The sequence below is a fragment of the Centroberyx affinis genome, unplaced genomic scaffold (assembly GCF_046629955.1).
Source record: "Centroberyx affinis isolate AG114_WGS23_722 - 3 ecotype Tasmania unplaced genomic scaffold, CSIRO-AGI_Caff_v1 ptg007140l_1, whole genome shotgun sequence".
Lineage (NCBI taxonomy): Eukaryota > Metazoa > Chordata > Actinopteri > Beryciformes > Berycidae > Centroberyx > Centroberyx affinis.
In genome coordinates, this window is record NW_027283618.1 from 94,477 (window position 1) to 116,384 (window position 21,908).

Genomic DNA, 21,908 nt, shown 5'->3' on the forward strand with positions numbered 1-21,908 from the left:
TATGTTTACCTTGTGCATGTTTTGTGAAAGGTGACTATTTTGTAAACTTTTAATTAAAATCATAGCGGTACCTTTAGGAATAACGTAGCTGACCTAACGTACCGCAATAACTAAAATGTATCTGGCGAGCGGCGGGTGGAGTCTTCTTTCTTTTTGAGTCATAATGCTACTTCTTGATTTTTCCAATATTGTTTATCAAAACGACATTGTTTTCCCCAATGAACAGTGCGCATATATAGCAAGTAAGGAGCTGCTGCAGTGTGTTTTTAATAATATCTGCTGCTGCTGGGTCGCGCTGCAAGACTCCGAGTTCACCGGCTGCTTGGGAAAATAAATCGAACGCACACTCAAATGCTGCCTTCAGGGCTTCCCGTAAGCTCCATCTACCGACAAAAGAAGTTTTAAATATGACTTTTCGTTCATGCAAGTGCTTTTCGGTTGGATATAATAAAAACATTCAACCTGTAACTAGTAGTTTTTGGTGGCTGTCGTTTTATTTTATAAATCGGAGAATTACTTTGTACAATGAAGATTAGTAAAATTCGCATTAGCGATGTAACGAATGTTTAAATTCATATCTGAGCCAAAGTTGTTGTATACATCGCTTTACCCAACAATTTTGACACGATCTACCGCTCTCTAAACACCACATCTCAGCGTGTCGGGTTCAAATTGCGACTTTATCACACTGTTACGTCTTTCTTCGACGCCCTTACTTGTTTCAGACGGTCCTTGAAGGCGGCATCAACACTGCGTCATCAGAGCTCCGTTATCATCAAACGCGGAAAGAAAATACATTTTGCTCGCAGTGTCTTGTCATTTGGCTTCCACAAAATACGCACACACATCTTTAAGAATAATTAACTTAACATCATGCCAAGAAAGAAAGACTCCTTTAAAGGTGAGAGTAAATCAGTGATTGACGTTAATTAATGTGATACCCTCGTCTTCACTTCAGTTTAATTATCTGCGACGTTGACTAATGCTAAGTTAGCTAGCTTGCTAGCAGGCTTGCGAAGCTAGGCGAACACCACTGCAGTGTCAATTTCAAGTGTCGATTTTTAACACCAAGACCATTGCCATCTAGACTACGGTTATGTAAAGTCATGACTTTTGAAATAAAATATAATTTACGTCAGTACTAATTTTACTTGTACCTCTCCCTCTGTACAGGTGGCAGCGGTGTGCCCAGATTTCGAGAGAACTCGAGAGTTTTGCGCGCACACGTGAGTATATGACTCAGGTTCATGTCATGTTGGCATGGCAGGTCTTTCTAGTCAGATAGGTGCTGCTGACAAACAACTGGAACTAAGCAACAGCTGTTACACATAACTGCCAACAAATTAAGGGAACTCTTCACATTCAAATTGAGGAAATGAGGGACACAGTATGTTGTACGGAGGTGCTTCACGTGTAGAAAATATCTGCCAGGAAGTACTAAGTCTTTCTATGCTAAAGCATGTGCACATGTGATGGATGCATTTGTAATTGCAGATATTTTCTCCTTTTCAGGAATCTGTGGTAGATTTAATAAGTGGTCGCCCCAGCGCAAGCTCTTTCCTAGATGTCTTTTCCTCTGGCATATTTGGTAAGATGTGATGTGAGCTGATGAGCATTGGGCAATTATTGTATTCTCTCCATGAAATAGACCATCCACTCGGAAGCTGAGTCCTTATTAAATCCACTTCAGTCATAAGAGGAAGATGTAGATGAAGGAAATGAGAAGTTAAACAAGGATTTGAGGACGTTTTCCAAACTGTTCCATCTTTTTACATCTCCAAAAAGCATAAAATGACCATTAAGTTTCTCCAAACAGCTTGTGCAGCATAATCCAAGCCAAACGATTGCACTGTGGGTCCAAAAGTCCAATATTTACCTCATTATGTCCTATATTTTACTCAACAACATTGTTTTGTTGTGGAGCGCAACAACAGTCCCTACAGCAGCAAGCAGAGTGCTGTAGGGAGCGTGCGTGACCGGAGCGTTGTCAATAAGGAAAATGTAGATAATGAGATAATGATATTGGGAGATGATGAGGTAGACAGTGGAGTTTTGGACTCGGTGCGGCCATTTGTCTACAAAACACTTGGATTGGCTGCACAAACTGGAGAAATTTGATGGACATTTTAATTTTTTTGGAGCTTGAATGCCTGGTGACGGTGTTTGGTCCTTTTAAGCCTTGAGACAAATGAGATATTGATTGTGCAAAAGGGCAAAATCTCACTCGCACGAAAGTGTTCCAAATGTTTTGTAGACTGAAAGTAACCTGGGTCGTTAAAATGTTAATTTTCAGCTATAGCTCAGTGTGTAAATAAAGACTCAGACACATCAAGGGTTCAGGGCTTGATGCACTTATGTTTTCCATCTATACTAATATACTCTTATGTGATCTTTATTGCACTGTAAGCTTTCCACAAAATGGCTTATCATAGGTCAAATTAAAAGGAAACAATATAGGTAATAAAATGATAATGTAACTAAAGGATGACATGGCTTCCTCTTGTGTGTGACTGTTGTTCACAGAAGTAACTTTACCAGACTGAGAGCAGTTAACGACTAAGTCCTACTACTGCATATACAGCTCATACTGTGCATACTGTGTGTGTATTCACATTGCCCATCAAAAGTTTGAGGACACCTATTTTTTTGAAAACGTTTAATAAATAAGCATGTTTTCTTTGTCGGTTCGCAATAACTTAACCCCATTAAAGACTAACTAGGTTTAGTTTGAGGAAATGAAATCATACATGCAAGTATTTGTGACGATAACACTAAAACAATTAAACCATATTCAGTGCCATGAAAAACCTTCTGTTCATACTAAAGAGACACTTTGATGAACAGGAAGCTGAGTGTTGAATAAATAGATCGTGTGAGGAAATGGATATTTTATGTTAAGGAAAGCATTGCAGGCATTGAAAAATAACAGAGAAAATCAAATAGTACTTTGAAAATTTAGAAAAGGCAAGGTGTCCCCAAACTTTTGACGGGCAGTGTGTGTGTTTGTGTGGGAGTGTGTATAAAATATATACATATATACTTTTTCCCCTGTTCTCTACTGTTGGAGAGATAATTGAATTTCAAAACCACGCTTGATCAAGTTCAAAGTTTCTGTAAATCACTTAGGAAAACCAGAGATGAAACAGATTTTGCGCCTTGTTCTTTTTGAATATTTTGATTAAAAAGAAAACTCTTATGGGGGGGTGATGATGGTGTTTTGACCTTGAGATCACTTTGAAAAGAGAGCTGGAATGACCGGATGACACCCGCTTTAACTTTCTGCCGCCTCATTTGTCTGTCATTCTTTGCAGGTTTTGATCTCGGTTTTTTAAGGGCCTTTGATACCGATCTGGAGAATGACATCATATATTCTGACAGCGATGAGGACGACGAGCCGGACTGTTTTTATTCGAACAGCGCTGCTCAGAGGCCTTTAGCTCCACACCCACAGATAAGACAACTGACTCAGGAGGTACAGCTCACACTTTCGTTTAAAAATGAGGAGAAACACCCACTCCTACAAAATTAAGAGTAGTGATGGGACGATACGCTTATCTCACGATACGTTTCGATACGCGATATGTGGTTCATGATTCAATACAACCACGATATGATGTGATAAATAAAAGTTCATTGACAACAAAGTCTGACTGTGCAGAATTATCTTTAGTTTTGAGACACAAATCTTTCTAGCGATGGCAGTGGCTGCTAGAATGTAAACAACAATTTAAAAATGTCAGTACAAAGTGCAAATAATATAATTTCAATGGAGAGCTTCTGAAACTATGATGGTCAAGCGTCTCATTTGTGATTACTACAGCAGAATAAAATGGAGCTAATATCACAATTCATTTTCCTGCCCCACAATCCGTATTCTCACATTTTTGGATTGCAATATATTGAATTTCAATATATTGTCCCATCCCTAATTAAGACTGATGGTGGTACTTTTAAAAAGGATGCTAAGTAATTGAAGTCCTTGCTTGGCAACATGATGACTGGAGAGAGATTTATGAACTTCAGGCCATGATGCTTTTGTCATCAAAACTGCAAAATGTTGCATTTTGGAAATTAACTCTTCATTTACATTTTCACATAGTGTATTTTTAATTGCATCAACATTTTCTAAAAGCATAGTTTTTTTTTTTCAGGAGGCCGATCAACATGCAAAGGAATTGTTGGAGGAAGAGGAACGGCGTAAGGACAAAACTGAAAAGAACAAGCGCAAAAAAATGGTCAGTGTCTGCACAATTATTATGATAGAAATGAATCTTGAACAATGTTTTTTCCTCTGACTGCAGGTCATAAACATTTTCCTCTCTCTTTTCACAGCGTAAAAAAGAAAAAAAACGATTAGAAAAGGAGAATGCGGTTAAAGAGATTGTACCTGTAAGTCTGTTGAACTCATATTGGTGTGTTTGCTCATGTGAAATATGTGACTTTTTTACATGTACATCTAAGGCATTTAGCAGACACTCTTATCCAGAGTGACTTACAATGAGTGCAACATTAGAATAAACCTAAATTCCTAGATTGCCAGCATTACATTACTGTACAACCAGTAGGAAGGAGTGCAAAGGTCAAAGAGAATAAATATCATAAATATTCCAGCATCCCTACAATGTTAAAATAATGGAAAGGTGCTTTATACAGAAATAAGAGCCAGGCTGTTTTCAGTTTATCTCTATTTGTAATACCATTCTGTGTGTCTTCAGGAGGAAGACCTAGGCAAGTCCGAGTCTTCAGAAAATCAGGGAGAAAATCATATTATTGAAAGTAATGTGGAATCGGAGGAATCTGCTGCTTCTGCACCTGGTGAAACACAGAATGAAACTGTGGTCGCAGAGTGTGACGAGAGCAGCAGCAACAGCAGCAGCAGTAGTAACGAAGAAGATATTGTTGTGAAGATGAATGAGGACGGAGACGGGGAGCCAAAGGTTTGTGTACAATTTAAAAATGTTAGTGTCACATGTTTAGGTTTGTTCGGTATGCTCATTTTATTTTGCAGCACTTGGAAACTTTAAGGAAATATTACACTGTTTTTATTATGAGGTTAGGGAAGACATAATGTCCCCAGCAAGCGTTTGACAGATGTTGCGCAAGGAGCACAACATTTTCACAATATGATATTATGGAGCAGCAAAAATTCATGTAAACAGCTGTGAAAACTTTTGGGAATTGATACCAGAAAGATATTTAAGTCCTGATTTCACAAAACGATGCAGGCAGCAGCTGTGGACGGCTACAGATCTTCAGTCCTGTCAGCATCTGTTCCACGTCGATATGTTTGCTCTGGTTGATCCATGTGTCTGGACATGATGTCGTCTCTCTTGAACCTTAATGATACCAGAGTAGAGGACGACGAGTATGATGATGAAACTGAAAATTGAATGATGAAACTGTCTTGCGTTTCTTTTTCCTCCTGCAGGATTTGGATTTGAACGATTCATTTGTTTCTACGGCTGCGTTTGCGGCCCAGGAGCCACCGGACCAAACCCCCACAGCAGAGAGAAAGGGGAAGAAAAAACAGTTATTGGTAGTTCAACAACCTGAGGAGGAGAAGTCGGACGTTTTGGAGGAGCCTGAAGTTCAAAAGAAGAAGGAAGAGAACCACAACATTGTGAAAGAGGTACTGTGGGAATCATGTGTGCAGTTTTTAATGTATGTGTGTACTCAAAACAAAATGATCATAATTTGGGGGGTTAGACAGAAGACTACATGCCTTTAGTAAACACTGAATGCCATGGAGGGGGAGAGAGAGAGAGCTCGATCAATCTTTTTCATATCCGAAGATTGCATCTTTGATTACTTTACCCAGCAAACATAAGAGAAGCACCAGTCTTTTGGTGTTACTGTTTTTTATTTTATTATTTCAGACTGCCTCTACAAACTACTGCAACCCACAAAAAGATCTGACCTAATTCCATGTGAAAATGTGCAAAAACGCAGAAATAAAATGGTTGACAAATTCATAGGAAATACTCAATTTACTCGAGTCTCAACTGTCATGTTTGGCAAGTAGAATTGTCCATTACTGATTGAACCTAATCACTGTCTAATGTGCTAATGCTAATCTTTATAGAAAACAATGGAGGCCAATTTAGAAGATTTTGAGAAAAGAAGCAGAGAACTTGCCGGTAAGTTATAATATTTCCCATTAAAATTTTCTCTGTGATTATGACAATGAAACCGAAACTTTAAGTACTGAACCAGACGCAACTTTCCTTCCCCTGTTTTCCCAGGTATCGGAAATCGTTTGGCTGCTTCCGGACAGTTTGAGGTGGCAGTGAAATGCTTTACTGACGCCATTAAATACAACCCAAAGGAATACAAGTGAGAACACGGACTTTACATTGACTCCAGCCTTGGTGAAGCACCCAGCGGTGACCGTTAATGACCGTGAATTATATTTGCTCCTCGTTTCAGGTTATTTGGAAATCGGTCCCTTTGTTATGAGAGGATGCAGCAGTATGAAAACGCTCTTATGGATGCTGACCTTGCACTCTCCATGCAGCCAAACTGGATAAAAGGTTTATTTAGGAAAGGGAAAGCTCTCTGTGGGCTGAAGGTAAATCACTGTTCTTGTTTCCCCAGTTAATTCTGCTTCTACTTTGCTGTCTACTTTTTTATTATCAGTGCTTCCAGATATTTGTGATTCTTGCAACTGTGTAATGTTTCCTCAAATTGATAGTTTCTCTGAAGGTTGCAACTGGCTTGACATTTTGACAAAATCACACCTATTATTATATAAAACCCATAGTATTAGTAAAACTTATCAAGCTAATACTTACGACTAAGTAGATATAGAAATGCCACGTTTTTACGTTTTATTCAAGTTTTATTCATACATGTATTGATGCTTTCAATTTCTGGTTTTTATTATCTTCCTTCTCTTATTCCTGTTTCTGTTGCTTTATTCCTTTCTTGCTCTTTTATCTGTAAAGCAGCTTTTGTAAACTTTTTGAAAAGCGCTATAAAAATAAAGATGATTATTTAATAGATTATATCAGAAATATTGAAAATGGTCAGAATAAAATAGATTTTTGGAAGGTGTATGAACAAATTGGTGTGAGATCATCAATAAATATGCAAGTATATTTTTTGTTAGCAAGTCAAGCATTCTGTCACTCTGTAACTTATGCACTGGAAATGCAGGAGATATACATTACAACAGAGTGTTTTATTATTTACCGGTTATAATTTATTAACTTCCTCACCTTGTGTCTGCTGCTTCCCTCTCTGTTTGCCTCCCTGCAGAGATACTACGAGGCCTCGCTGATCTATAAGGAGGTGCTGAGGCTGGACAGCTCGAGTGCTGAAGCCACACTGGAGCTGAAGCGAGCGCAGACCTTACACCTCATGGTAGGAGAAACCAACATCTGTTAAAACCACAGGTGGAAAGTAACTAAGTACATTTACTCGAATACTGTACTTAAGTACAATTTTGAGGTACTTGTACTTTACTTGAGTATTACCATTTTATGCTACTTCACACTTCTACTCCACTACATTGCAGAGGGAAATATTGTACTTTTTACTCCACTACCTTTATTTGATAACTTAAGTTACTAGTTACTTTGCAGATTCAGATTATTAATACAAAATATAATCAGCTAATAAATTGTGATTTATTATTATAGATTACTGTAAGCTACCCAGCAGTATATAAAGTAGTGGAAATCAGCCCCACCTTTTCCAGCTGCAACATTAAAGTGATGCTTACACATTAATGCATCAATAATTATAATTCAATAATATAATATATACTGTATTATTCTGAAATGGGCCATTCTGCATGAGTACTTTTACTTTTGTCGCTTTAAGTACATTTTGATGCTAATACTTTTGTACTTTTACTTCAGTAACATTTTGAATGCAGGACTTTTACTTGTAACAGAGTATTTTTATACTGTGGTATTTCTACTTTTACTTAAGTAAAAGATCTGAGTACTTCTTCCACCTCTGGTTAAAACTAACGCATAATAAAAAGAGATGGATGCTAACTTTTCTATCCATCAGCGACACTGAATGATGGATCCCAAAATTCACCTGCCATGTTCGTTAGTTTACCAGGCAAATATGATTTTATGGGGGTTTTCTTTTTAGAGGAGGGAAGAACTTCCACTGCCACTGTGGTAAATTGATTGAGATCGAGTAGAAATGTTTGGCAAAATCCAACAACTGGTTCGTAGCTTGTGTTAAAGCTGCACTAGGCAACTTCGCACGTTGGCGGCTCCAAATGGCAGCGAGAGGAAATTTTAACTTAAATACCCAGAAATCCTGTGCAGTGAGGTCAGTAAATGTCACACAGCTCGCTCATGTTTACCAACCATGCTGCTCTGTGATGCTTTATACCAAAGGAAACCAAAGAGACGAGAGAGAGGAAAAGATCTAGTGAGTTCAGCTTTCTCTGCTGCTGCTGCTTAGGAGACAGTTTGGATTTCACTCTGAAGTTTTGATTCGTCACTTCCTGTGGGTGGAGAAGTGTATAAACCCGACAGCAGAATTTAATTTGGGCAGATAGGGCGAATCTACGGTGTTTCAATTCGAAGGGACGGGACACTCTTCTCTGTTGCAGCCCCACTTCATGATTTAGGCTGATAAAATGTGTGTATTCTTGCATGAAAATCTTGCTTTGTGCGGCTTTAATTTCCCATTCTGATAATAAAACTGTATCTTAGTATCATGTCAGTTTAGGAGGTTGTCTTTGGATTTTCACTTCAGGAAATGGGATTCAGCTGGGCGCAGAGCTCCGACGCCTTAAAAACCCACGCCACTCTGGAAGAAGCTGTTGAAGCGCTCTTTGGTGGTGAAGGCAGACCGGGTCCAGGAGGTAAAAGTGGCAAAATGTTTCCCCAAGTCCAAAGCTGGCAAGATGACGCTCAGTTCTGTGATGCGTTTGGTCAGCGCTCTGACCCTCCGCTCGGTGCCTTCTCTTTAGACGCTCACGCCAGTAATGACAACACAAATCAAGTAGTGGTGGAGAAGGTGGAGGATGAGGAGGGAGAGTGGATTGTTCTACCAACAAGCCGTCCGAGAATGCCGCATGTCAAGGAGTCCAGTGCTGTCGGCCAAATCAGACCGACGTCTCAGTCCCCCACCCCGCTGCCCAGGAACTGGGTCAAACCGTAAGGAAGCTGGATCTCATTCATCCATATTTCTAAATGGGAGATTTCATTCCAAAATGTTATTTACATCTGATTATATCTTCTAAAATGTTACTATTTTGTTAGCCAAGGTCTTCAGATAACTAATAACCGCAATAATATTCAATAGTACGTTTTTCTTAAATGCCAGCAGTCATTTTGCAGAACTAGGTTTCACATTTTCCAGTTGGTGTTTATCTCACTTTTGAATTAACTATTCATATCTTGGGAAAATATGCACAGATGTACTACAACTATTTGTTGGTTCATCTGTTTATCTGTTATCTATCATGTGTCTACTTCTCTACCTTCTGTCCTACCCACTAACTTTAAATCTACATGTTGAATCCTTGTAAAGACAGTACTGTCTTGTTTTGAAATGGATTTTAACTCCATTGATCAGTGTTTTACATTAAACATAATCAAATCATTTTTGTCATCAGTCTTGATCAGATGAGGAACGCTGCATGGGCTTCAAATGTGTCCACTGGAGATGCTCATTGTAAATATGGGGAGTCCATATGTAGAGGAAAGAAGAATAAAAAAATCCCCTGTATAAAGTTAAAAAGCCTTTATTATTCTTGGCCTTCTTCAGGGTGCAGAGTTTGCTCTGCACTTTGTTCTCTGCACCCTGAAAAAGCCGGGTGGGGCTATGCGTTGGTGTCTTTTTCTAACATTTTAACATGAAATAGCCAAGACTAATAAAAGGCTTTTTAACTTTATACAGAGGAGAGTGCCTTGGACTTTTTCTTCTTTTTTCCTCTACAATTGTTATCATCAGTTTGATGTTATTCCTAGTAAATTATGCAGTAATGGTTCAAACATTGAGCAGTCGGTGTGCAACATGGTTACAACATCATATTATTGCTAGTGATTTAATATTTACCAACATTTAGTGGATTTAGTGCGACTGTCTCCTGTGTCATAGAAAATGGGTGAGTGCCTATGTAGAAACCTAACTGATGTTAGAGGAAAAGATGGTGGGTGATTGCAGATTTGTCTCCCTTGTGCCTCCCTTCTGTTTGGTTGAATCAGGCCCATGGCACAACAACATTGTGGACTAATTGTTGTTTTATTTTTTTTCTGTTTTTTTAAAAGCGAGCTTTTCCCCATTTGGGTTGGATCCTTGGCTCCTACTGTCACTTACACAACGCTCCACACCCTCTTCAGCAGGTGAAGTAACACACTCTGATCTCCTTCGTCCCTGTGAACCTGTGAATCTTTTCGAAGATCTCTTTCGACGCTTCATCAGAATCGGATGTTGTTTGTCTTGGTCTCATTGGTGCAGAAACATCGACGTCTGCCAGACTTTCACAACAGAAACTGACTCATGGTGCTAACAGGGCTGCACACACTGTGGAAAAGCACAGAGCAAGATAGACTGTTGACTACACACATCACTCTTCACGTATACACACACACACACACACACAAGCCGTGTTCTTTAAATATTTAAGCATTATTGTGTGGTTACAGCTGTAGGATAAGTGTTGTGAATGTCCAGTTTCATTTCAGACTTATACAGACTTATATAGACTTATGTTCTTAGAGTTATTATATTCCATCAGATATCTTAAAAGGAAAAACCTCCAATATGCACATGCTGACGCTCTGCTCTTGGCATCGGACCATCAGCAGGCTGTTAGTGTGAGGGCTCTGGGCTCAACCCTTGTTATGTATTATTTCTGTTGAATTGATGTGTTTCTGTATATTTGCTCTTACTGACTCCTAGCTGCAAAGCAAATTGCCCCGCAGGGATATTAAAGATTTACTCCGGTCTGCTCCGCGCTCTACTCATGTGCTTTCCTTCTCCCTCTCTCTCTCTCCTCTCGCTCTCTCTCTCTCTCCTCTCTCTCTCTCTACCACCTCGTTTCTCTCTGGCTTCGCCTCTTTCAGAGCCGGCACAGTCTTCAGCATCAAGATGCTGCTGGATCACCAGTGTGCCTTTGTGCACTTCACCAGGAAGGAAGACTGTGAGAGAGCCATCCAGTATGTTAATGTAAGTTTCTGCTCGCTGTCGGTGACATTTACATTTTATATTTTAGGCATTTAGCTGAAGCTCATCCATAGAGCCGCTTACACTTGGTGAAATAACACAATAAACTTAAATTCATGGATTGCTCATATCTGGAAAGTATATGACATGACTACACATTTTATTATAGTTATAGACCCATTGTCATGCCACATATTGGGATGTTTGTTGTTAGAATAATCTTCAGTTATAGATTGTGTTACCTAATTGACAGGCATATTGCCCAGCTACTATCAGCATATATTTATTCAACACCGAGCCAAATCTTCAATTGAAGAAATTAAGGTCTAGAAAAAGCCTGGAAGATAGAGAAGTGCAAAGTGAACAAATGAGCCAGAGAGTATATTATTATGTATTTTAACAAGACAGGTGTAAGATTAAGTGCAAGTAAAGGAGGAAGATGGGGAAAAGGGGGAAATTTGTTGTGCTGTGGTAAAGCTGCAGATATAAAGCATTAGATAGATTTCTATACTTATACGAATTGTTGCCCAGTACATTACTTGGCAATGAACTGTGTGCTTGTTCCTCAGGGCATGGTGGTAGAGGGGGCTCCTCTGTCGGTGCGATATCCCAATAAAATCCACACTGAAATCGGTGTGTCCAAGTCAGCCGTCACCGAGGCGTTTTCACGCCCCGTCACAGCCCCTGGGTAAGAACACAACATTCATCCCCCCTGTGATGATAACTTTAAGGCAGCATTTCACTTTGGTAGAACATTTTCACTTAGAGAGTTTCACCTTAGGGTTTACATTTTGCTTATTCGGATGTATAAAATTATAAAAACACTGAAAGAAGAGCAGGAAAATGCAGATTGCACCGGTGAGATTTAAAAAAAATACAGCAGATTTTTTAAAAAGACAAATAAAAAATATTAAGACGAAATTACCAAATTCAACAAGAAAGCAGTATAACTGGAAAAGAGGGAGGTTATTGGTGTGTGTGGTATTTAATGAATGGTTAACCAGCAGTATTGGCCACTCTGAGGACCCGTAGCTGTCAATATTCACTCACTTAGGTTTCGAAAACCTAGTCTAAAGATTAATAGCTCTAACTCATACAAATACAGCAAAGAAAGTATACAACAGTTAATATTATTTGTTGTGTCCAGGGTTAGAAGTCAAGTAGTAATTTTGTATATTTGTTGTTATTAATTTTGAGAGCTGAGAAAATAGCCTGGTGTCAGTGAATCCCAGAGGCTGATAATGTTTGAGGTTGACTCCCTGAACTTAAAAATGGAAAATATACCAAAGTAAAATTGTGCTTTTGAAGTATTAAACCTTCTTAAACTTTGACAAAATTGACAAAACCCTACAAGTGAATCCCCCGAGTGACAAACTGTTTTCCTGTTGTAGCAAAAATATAAAAGAGTGCTTTTTCTGGAGGACGACGGGCTGCACCAAGCAGGACAAATGCATCTTCAGACACGTCCCAGAGCACAAGAACATCGACAGGGACAAAGGCAAACTGTAGATTGGCAGCTGATCACCTGGGGGAGGAAAATCAAAAATGGAAAAAAACCTTACAGGGTTTCCTCTGGAATTTAACGCAGTGGTGGGAATTTCAGTTTTAGTTGAACATCGAACATCTTGTTTTGGTCCCAGTTATGGTTCTTGTGAAGGTTCCATTGCAAAAAAAAAACCCAACATATATGTCAGAATAAAAACAAGAAATTCTGTAACATTAGGACATTTCTCTCTCTTTTTTTTTTTTTTTTGTAAATTTGACTGTGCTGTTTATGCTGTTTTAATTTTTCTCAAGCAGTTGTGGAAATTTTCACACTGCGATGGCACGCCACTGCTGAATGAATACAGAGGACACACACAGAATTGCATTATACTACTGTACCATAATGATGGAGCGATGGGTCATGTGCCTTACAGATAAGTTTAAGATAGGCGCCCTGCTTTCAGCATTCCTTGGCAATGGGATCTTCAGGGATTATTTGTCAATTCATTGTGCAAGTCTGTTTTTTTTTTTTTTTTTTTGCTTTTCCTCTCTGCTTCTCCTCATCCAGTAAGACACCAGTTGAGTTCTGGATCCGTCACCTGAGAAGGATTTCAATGTTTCACTTTTTTTCAGGCAGTTGCACTTTCTCTTTCAGCTTAGGAAATGAAGCAATAAACACAAGGCAAAACGAGACCTGACAATAAAGCCAAAAGGAAAAATGACCTAATCTTTGCACAGCTTGTGTTGAAACACTTTGATTTTTCTTTTTCTTTTTTATTTAAACATTGGTAGCTTATGTCACTGCAGTGACCTACATCTCTAGATGTTTACTTTTACCTTTTACTGTACACATTTTAAAATTGATTTAAGAGCTTTTCTTTCTGTTGATTTCCAGTGACCACTAGGTGGCAGTGTTAACTTGAGCCCTTTACTTTGGGGCTACCAAATTGCTTTTCTTTTCATTTTAAAGGTCTATGATTCATGACCAGTTAATCTACTGGTACTTTTGTTGTGCCATGTTTCGTTTTCTAATTGTGCTCTGTATTAAATTTGCTTGGGCATAAATTTGCTCTACATTTCTTAAAGGGTGTGGGGGCGTGTAATAGTGCAGTTCAGTAGTTGTGAACATTATGTATAAACGTTGTGATGGCATGTCCAACTGTGTTGGAAAAAAAAGAAAAGTGTTTATGTGTAAAGTTGGAGAATCTTTTGAAATCTGTGTTACATATCATATGCCAAGTGTTGGATGTTTTGATCCAACGTGCCTTTCAGCAGCTCGAGTGTTTTATCATGGTTTGGCCCAGTGGGAGTTGCAGCCTTAACCCTGGCAGTGTTGGTGTCATGCTGTGTGCATTCATCTATACAAGACCAAAGACTCGGTGTAGGTGGAGCGCTATAGATTAGTGTGAATATGACAGACTGCAAAGAATAATAAAGTCAGCTTTACGGTGAGCCGCATAAGGCTGAAGTATGATTTGTGAACTGGAGAATGCACGCTTCATGCATCCTGGTGTGATTTTGTGCGTCAAATCGAGATCAGAGGGAGGATGGCCTTGTGGTTAGTCGCTGTCCCGCAACCAAAATGTCACAGGTTAAATCCCAGTAACGGCTCTGTATTCTGTTGCATTGTCCTTGAGCAAAACACTGAAGCCCTCCTCCATCACTGTTTCTGGGGGAGTGTCAGCTAAATGCCTAAAATGCAAGCGTTGTCCCTGGGATGTTATCTAAAGACGAGATCCTTTTAAGCCTAAAATGCCTCGCTTCAATCTTCCTGACTGTGTCTCCTCACCATTAATGTGGGTGGGATTTGTGTAGATCCCCCCCTGCTCAAAGCCCAGCAGGTTTGCTATTTGACTCAAGCAGTTCCAGTTTTTTTTTTTTTTTTTTTTAGCCCTGTTACGCAATGTTTGGGGTGTGAATTACAAAACCCGTACCAATAATTACTTAAAAACGACGTTGAGAAAGTTGAGGCGGTTGGCTGTGAAAAGTGCTTAGTGTTGACCTTACAGGAAGAGCTGCTATACTTGTGGGCATTAATTGGCTGATGGTGGCATACCTGACAAAGCCCTTTTGATCTGTGTGAGATTTGAGAGCATGAAAGGGCTGTAATACTAATAACATGAACTCTGCTTGAACCCAGAGGCAGCGCCGAGACCCGCCGTTGGTACATTACCGACTTGCAAAATGGGCCTATATTTAATCTTATTGGTCCTCTCGGTTTCGCCTTGCTAGCAACCCGCTTCAATGCAGATAAGGCCGATAAGAGGTTAGGGTTCACAAACCGGTTGGGATCGGCCTCCTGCCGCTGAGCGCCCGGACAAAGCCGGTCCCTTTCTTAACTAAAGCAAACACCGGGAAGATAAAGTGCATCTTGTTAAAAAGCTTGTGTGGTTTGTAAAGCTTTTAACAGATCTCTCTTTCTCTCGCTCTCTCACCCTCCCAGCAGGAGGAACAAGTAAACGTAGTAACAGAAATTAACCACCACACATGCCACGTTGCTCTCCCATTCTTTACTTTTTGATATATGGCTCTGCAGCAAAAACCCTCCTCACACCCCCTCAAGAGAAGTTTTCAGCTGGAGTAATTGAATGCATTGCTTTTACCGTAGGGATACATAATATAATTTTTATTCTAATTCTGTGGTTTCTCTCTACTGGTAAATAAAATATTGATGTGACATGAGGGAATAGCTGACTCATATATCAACAGTCTGTTTTGCTTCTCAGGAAGCCAAAATGAATGCTTGACTGCAGCTTTGCAACTGCTCAGCTTACAAGCTGTCCCCAAAACTCATAACCTCCTCAGCAGGACGGCCGCTGGTTAAAACTTTTCTTTTCAACATATCGGTGTGTCTAGTTGGGGGCAAAACATATTTGTTACTTTTATTTACATGTCAGTAATGTTTTGTTTCAGTGGGTTTTTAGCATGTTCTGTTGAAAAGTAACAAACATTTGTTCTACCAGAATAAACACAATCTTTCCTCCTCAGCTAGACAAATCCTCAGTTTTCTTGAATAGGACAAAACATTGGAAGGCTTTAATTCCAAAATGCCTGAAATTCATCTGTCAATTTTTCAACAGATGGAAAAAATCAGATGAGCCTATATTCAAAAACATAACTTTTTTTGAATATATATATATATATATATATATATATATATATATATATAAGTAAAGATGGTAAAATGACCCATAACTTAAAACAGAAACTCAGAATGTGCTTTACTATCTTGCCAACAACCATTTAATGCTCATTTCTTTCAAAATGTGTATATTGAATTTGCAACAAAACTGTTTATTTTGAAGAGCCACATGTTGTTTCTGCAGATTGTTAGTGAGCGTAATGACTGAGATCAACAAGATGTTTGTAATGGTGGATTCACACAATGGGAAGCATCTGCTTCATTGCAGCCTCTTCCCAAGCCTTGCTGGATCCCTTTGTTGCATTGTGAAATTTATACAGTAATTGTCACAATGAGAAATTGACCTTCCCTTTAATCTAGACAGAAGCCCCCTTAACAAGTTAAAATAGCACAAACCCAATTAGGGAATTGATTGCTTGCTTTCATTTTCCTCATTTGCATCAGGGTCATATAGGGAAGATAAAATAATGTCTAGTCTTTTGTCCACACTGTCATTTCTGATTGTGGAGTTATCTATTGCTCAGAAATAGGCAAGAGAAAAGTCTTTTGTTCTGCGCTTGAAGAACAAATCCCAGAATATCTGCTGTGGATCTTATACAGAAACCTGCAGCAGATATAAAAGCAAGCGCAAGTTGTTCTGCCTTTCCATATGGCTGGAGAAACAGTTTTTATGTTTAAAAGATACATCAAATTATCTAAACACCCCTGTTATCAAGATGGTTTATGTGTATATTTAGCAGTAAATTCAGCAAAATTATCCAATCTTTAGTGTACATTCCTGTGTTTCTTGTAATGCGAATAAAAGATTCAAGTGTGTGTGTGTGTGTGTGTGTGTATGTCCAGAGACTGCAGGGTGATGGGGAGGATAACGACATTGACTCTCTTTGTTGTCTCCCCTGATAAATGGCAGGTTAAAAGTTGAATCTCGCATCTCTTTCATCTCCTTCAGACTTGCACCAGCCCAGTTCAGAGTGGTGTCACAACATTTTGTCTCCTAAGTGTGACGGATTGAGAAATGGCCGATATGGAAAGACTGTCATTTACATGATTAGAAGGCTGTAAACAAAGGGCCTTTGGGTTTTCAAGGCTCCGCTGCACACAACATGATGTAAAGCTGGGCATGCCTCAACTTATGTTTTCGTCAAGTATTTATGTGACTTAATGGGGAAGAAATATGTGGCCTGTGTGTGTTGTAATCATTAAAACCTCCAGTCAGGTTGTATTTCATCTGGCTATCGACCCGCATTCCTGGAGGTAACATGTTCAAGGGCACGAAAAATGTTACAGCCTGTAAATCCTCTCATTGTTGCCTCGAGGAGTCGGACTTCCAATAATTGATGCCCGTTTCCACGCGCCACCAATCTTCATTCCTCCCAAACTCCTTATGCAAAATCTTACATGGATTCCCAGGGCTCCATTCACAGATCGTCCAATGGCAGCCTTCCGTTTTGTGTCATTCATTTTTCAAAACCGTAGATTAACCTCTACGACGGCGAGCTAAATAACGCCACCATTAATCTGCGGGTTATTCTGCGGACAGTGATTTACAACAGGAGACATTTGTAATAAAACTTTGCCCTCCAGGCTGTGAACTGCACGCTTCCTGGAGAAATGAAACCTGCTTCCTTTAATACAGATAATGCCAAGTGGCATGAGGGGCTGAGCAGTGATGGCATGTCAGGTTTTACAGTCAGCTTGGTAAAAGTCTTCTATTAAGAAGGATTGGTGTTTATGCACGGACCAGGGAATTTACTTCACTGCTCATCTTTGTCACTCACACCTTAAAGGCACGGTTGAAGTCATATTTATCTTCATTACTTAAACGATTTGTGCCACGCCAAGCCTTATTGTTTAAACACCTTGTGGACCAGCCAGGCTAGGCAAACAAGGCGGGTTGCTGTGTAATGTTTACCACACATTTAAGCAGCGTTTAGGAGGGTGTTTATCTCCACTGGTTATAGAGGTAGTATAGCAAGCAGGATGTCTGGGACGATTTAAGACTTCCTTCTGCCTGCTTTGCTCGCTCTGCCTGTTTGAAAATGCTGCAGAGGATCCATCTCTCCCTGCTGTTGTAATGAAGCTCCCCGGGGGCCCGGCGCTCCATGTGAAGACGCCTTAGTACCAGAGCGATTCATTACCTCGGAAATGTGAGCTTTTGTTCCGTTTTCAGCAGAGCCCCATTAATCTTGGGCTGCCTCCTGGCATGCAGTCCAGGTACTGCTTAGGTAATTACAGTTAATCATCATTCAGACGTGCACACGGACCACGGGCCCTCACTGGCTCCCGTGTAGAGGCACATCTACCCCCCTGTACTGCTGTTTCCCCCTTCCAACGGCAGCTCTGCATCCCTGCTGCACCTAAACAAGCCTTTTTTTTTATTCTGGTAACCAAACCGCAAGTGTTTTTCGGTAATTGTTTTCCAGTAAGATTTGGCTCCAGTTGTGCAGTGTCTCCTGCAGAAACCAGTAAACAAGCCGCCACAGCCTCCGAACATCTCCACTACCCAGCTGTCACTGTCACATAGTTATTGGAGCCTACTGTTCACCTGCCGTTTATGATTGTGATTAATGGACAGATTATATGAAGGATGATTTTCATGAGCAACAAGCAGAAAGAGGCCATCTGTATCGCGGCTTCCCTCAGCAGAGGGACATGTTGAGATAGATAACTTCATCAAGCAGGAGTCCCGCTGTCACTGGGAAACCTGGAATCATATGGAATTTGAAATGTGTGTATTCCAGGCCCAGAAAAGATACAGAAAATAATACTCATTGTGAAGCTTGGCTGCTGATAGATCTACTTAACTTTTGAAGGAATAATAATAACCCAAATTTCCTGATTACATAAGTCCAAGTGAGAGCTGAACAGTTTATTTCCAAATGCTGCATATCCATTTTGGAAGTTAAAAAAACATTACTTTAGGTTTATTGTTCAATATCTCTAGTCCAGTCGGTGAAAGTGTTGTGATTTGTCAACCAAGGACCCGTGGATCCTCTTACACTGTTAGATATCATCAGTCTGTGATGTTCAGTGCATTCCAGGAGTAATTTTTGTTGTACCCACTTTCCCTCAACCTGCCTCGTCTGCTTCTACTTGAGTTAGTGATTTCCTAAATTTGCCAGAATGCCTTTCAAGAACCTCCAGAGAACGGGCGTGAACTTGTTGCATTCAGCTGTGGGTTTTACATGTAGGTGGAGAGAGAGAGAGAGAGATAGCGATAGTAAGAGCAGCGGAGTAATTTTTTTCCCTTCCTTTTCATGGCATTCTGGTCTACTGAGGCTACTGTGGGTGGAGAAATTGTTATCTCTCTATCCCTCTTCTACGATGGATTTCTCCCTGTGTGATTGTTGTTGAAAGTCGATGCCAAATAGTGAGTCTAGAAAGAAGCCCTTGTTCTTTGTTTCTGAGGGACTGACACCAAAACCTGACGTTTACCGCTGATGTTTTAGATCACTGAAAATGTTTCTGCTATTAAACTCCATTGTAGCTGCACTGGAAATATCTCAACATGATGTCATGTCATCTACGTTTGGTCAATTATCCTCGGTAATTAGAAAAATACACCACCAAACACCAAAATGGGCCCAGAAATGCAAGGTTAACAGCATGAAAGTGTTTTAGGGTGGATTTTTCCTTTGCGATGCCAATCTTACCTTTTAAAATGCACCACACAGTGTTTATTTTCATTTTCTGCTATGAGTCATTTGGTAAGAGTAGTAGGTGTAACTTTTTTTAAAATGGTTTTGGAGTGAAACCCTGCAGTTGTAGTTCCACAAAAGAAAATGAAACATCCAGTCGTCCATTCAACAAGAATAATGAACATTTGAACACTGACATATTCTGGTCATGGGAATTGAGCTAAACAAATCAACAAATAGTCCGATGAAAGAATGGAGAAGGATAGTAATGGAAATTGAGCAGCAGGCTTGATCAGCTCACCATCCCACATGCCTCTGCACAGCCGCCAGAAGCTCTAGGTGCATTGATTAACATTTTAGATATGAGCAAAGAAGAGGATCAATGCGTGCTGTTCTGTTCTATTAGTGATAAATGCCCTTAGCGCTTTGTTGTTCCCAATCTGAATGGAGATAAAGCCGGCGCTTCAAGGCTGAGATCCTTGTTGCTTTCTTCGGTGAAAAGATCCTGTGATCGTAATGATGGCAAAGTGCGCTGAAGACGTTTGCCTCCTGTCTGCTGGAAATGAGAAATGGATGAGGGCGCCGGCCTGTTATCTGATGTTAGACGAGAGATGAAAGCTTTTCTGAAGTTTGTTTCCCACCTGCTGGGTTGTGTGTACAGAGGTGGAAGGAGCTACAAAACAAAATGTCCTGACAATGTCGTCATCCAGCGCTGGAGAAACATTCATGCATGCAGGGAATAACTCGGAAAAATCAAAAGGGCTCTGATTTTTCTTTCTTTTTTTTGTTTTTTTTCCCCACAAAGAAACACTGTCTGTATGATGCCAGCCATTTCTGTGCATGTTACCAAAACATAATGCATGCTGAAATAAAGTCTTGTTGATATCCAGCTTTTGAAAAAGGTGACACTTACAAAATGCTGAATACTACAAAATAAAAGCACTATTTTAGGGATATTGAATGATCATTTCTTCGGGTTTTTCTTTCTAAATTTGTGTATGTACTCTTAGAAGTAACTCTAAATTAATGTTTAGACCGGTTTGTGATTGATTATCAAATGCAAATACAAGCTTCAGAGCCCTCCATTGATTTCGGCACTGAACAATGCAGGCTTAAAGCGATAAGGCGCACACCTTTCAATGATTCTTTGCTTTTACCTTTGTGTCCTCCACATCACTGCCACCTTAAACCGCAAGACACCTGTCCCTTTGTGTGACACTTTCCACACACACACACAGAAAATCTCGGGGGGTTTCTGCCCAGTCATTTGGCACATTTTTGATGTTGAATCAAAAAAGACAAAATGAGAGAGAGAGAGAGGGAGAAGGAGGGAGGGAGAGAGGAGGGGAGGGAGAGCGAGCAATCTAGGCTTTCCACTCCAGTGAAAGGCACTCTTTGTTGAGCACTCCTGTGCAGTGCCCCCCCTCCCTCCCTCCTCCTCCTCCTCCTCCTCCTCCTCCTCTTCCCCAAAGCCCGGGCGGATTTTTCATTAAATGCTATCAGAAATGTGACTGGTCCTATTCATGGGCAGATGGAGGGCTGGCTGAGCGGCTGGAGACCATACCTTCACTGGAGAATGACAGGAATCTGGGCTGGAGGTGAAGGGACTGAAGTGGATAGAGCGAGGAGATGCAGAGGACCTGACAGAGGACTTAGAAAACAGACAACATCGCTCGTTTGTTTGGGGGTTTTTTTTCCCTTCACATTGCTATTTCCAAAGGGAGCGAGGCGTTCTTTGTGTGTCCGGACCCCCTTGTCTCTTTAATATGTTTGATATATTCCTTTTGGGCCACAGTGTCCTCTTTCTGATTTGCTAAGGCTCTGAGTTCGACCTCCTTTTCCCTATTAAAAAAAAAAAGAAAAAATCCTCACATTTGCTATATTCAATGGCAGCTCAGTGTTTTCTTTCACTTGGCTCCTCCAAGTAAGACCTCCTTGTCCCACATCTTCAAAAGCTATTTAGGGAGTTAAGAGCACTTTGCCTGATCCTCAGCAAAACAAAACAACATATTGTGCCACTGTTTCCTCAGACAAGCAAGGTGACCAAATCCATCCGTTGTTCATTTGTCTCTACAGGAAGAGATGGACCTCTCATATTGTTAGAGACTAGTCGATTATGTTACGGGACAATGGGAGGCAGTGGGTCGGAAGAAAACACAAACAATGATTTCCGCAACACCAATTTAATCCGCTGGCGTTAATACCTGACACAAAGTGGACAAAGGCGAGGAGGCTGGTACAAAAAAAACCCCCTAAACTCTAAAGATTAAGCACAAAAAATGAGGATCCTTTGTGTAAAGGCCCTTTATCTGCTTTTGAAGTCGGTGAGACCTGCCAGCCGTCCTCAGCCTCTCTTTGTAAGCGGCCCCCATGTCCCACAGCAGCCCACCACCTCCCTTTCATCTGCCCGTCATCTTAGGGGGCAATTAATGCCATTCAGCTCCACACTGCTGCCCACTACAGAGAGAGAGGGAGAGATGGTGGGAAGGCTCATCGACTTG

The 21,908-nt window shown here is 40.3% G+C and overlaps 1 protein-coding gene across 1 annotated transcript; it reads left to right on the forward strand.

Moving 5' to 3' along the window:
* Positions 1-769: 769 nt before the first annotated feature.
* Positions 770-16,579, forward strand: LOC139639335 (uncharacterized). Its single transcript, XM_071513419.1, has 18 exons — positions 770-901; positions 1,174-1,226; positions 1,513-1,588; positions 3,312-3,472; positions 4,152-4,235; positions 4,333-4,389; positions 4,716-4,937; positions 5,429-5,629; positions 6,083-6,137; positions 6,243-6,333; positions 6,427-6,568; positions 7,258-7,362; positions 8,725-8,833; positions 8,942-9,128; positions 10,245-10,319; positions 11,043-11,145; positions 11,712-11,830; positions 12,534-16,579. Exons 1-18 carry the CDS (start codon positions 874-876, stop codon positions 12,649-12,651), a joined length of 1,986 nt encoding a protein of 661 aa, XP_071369520.1. The 5' UTR covers positions 770-873; the 3' UTR covers positions 12,652-16,579.
* Positions 16,580-21,908: the final 5,329 nt, after the last annotated feature.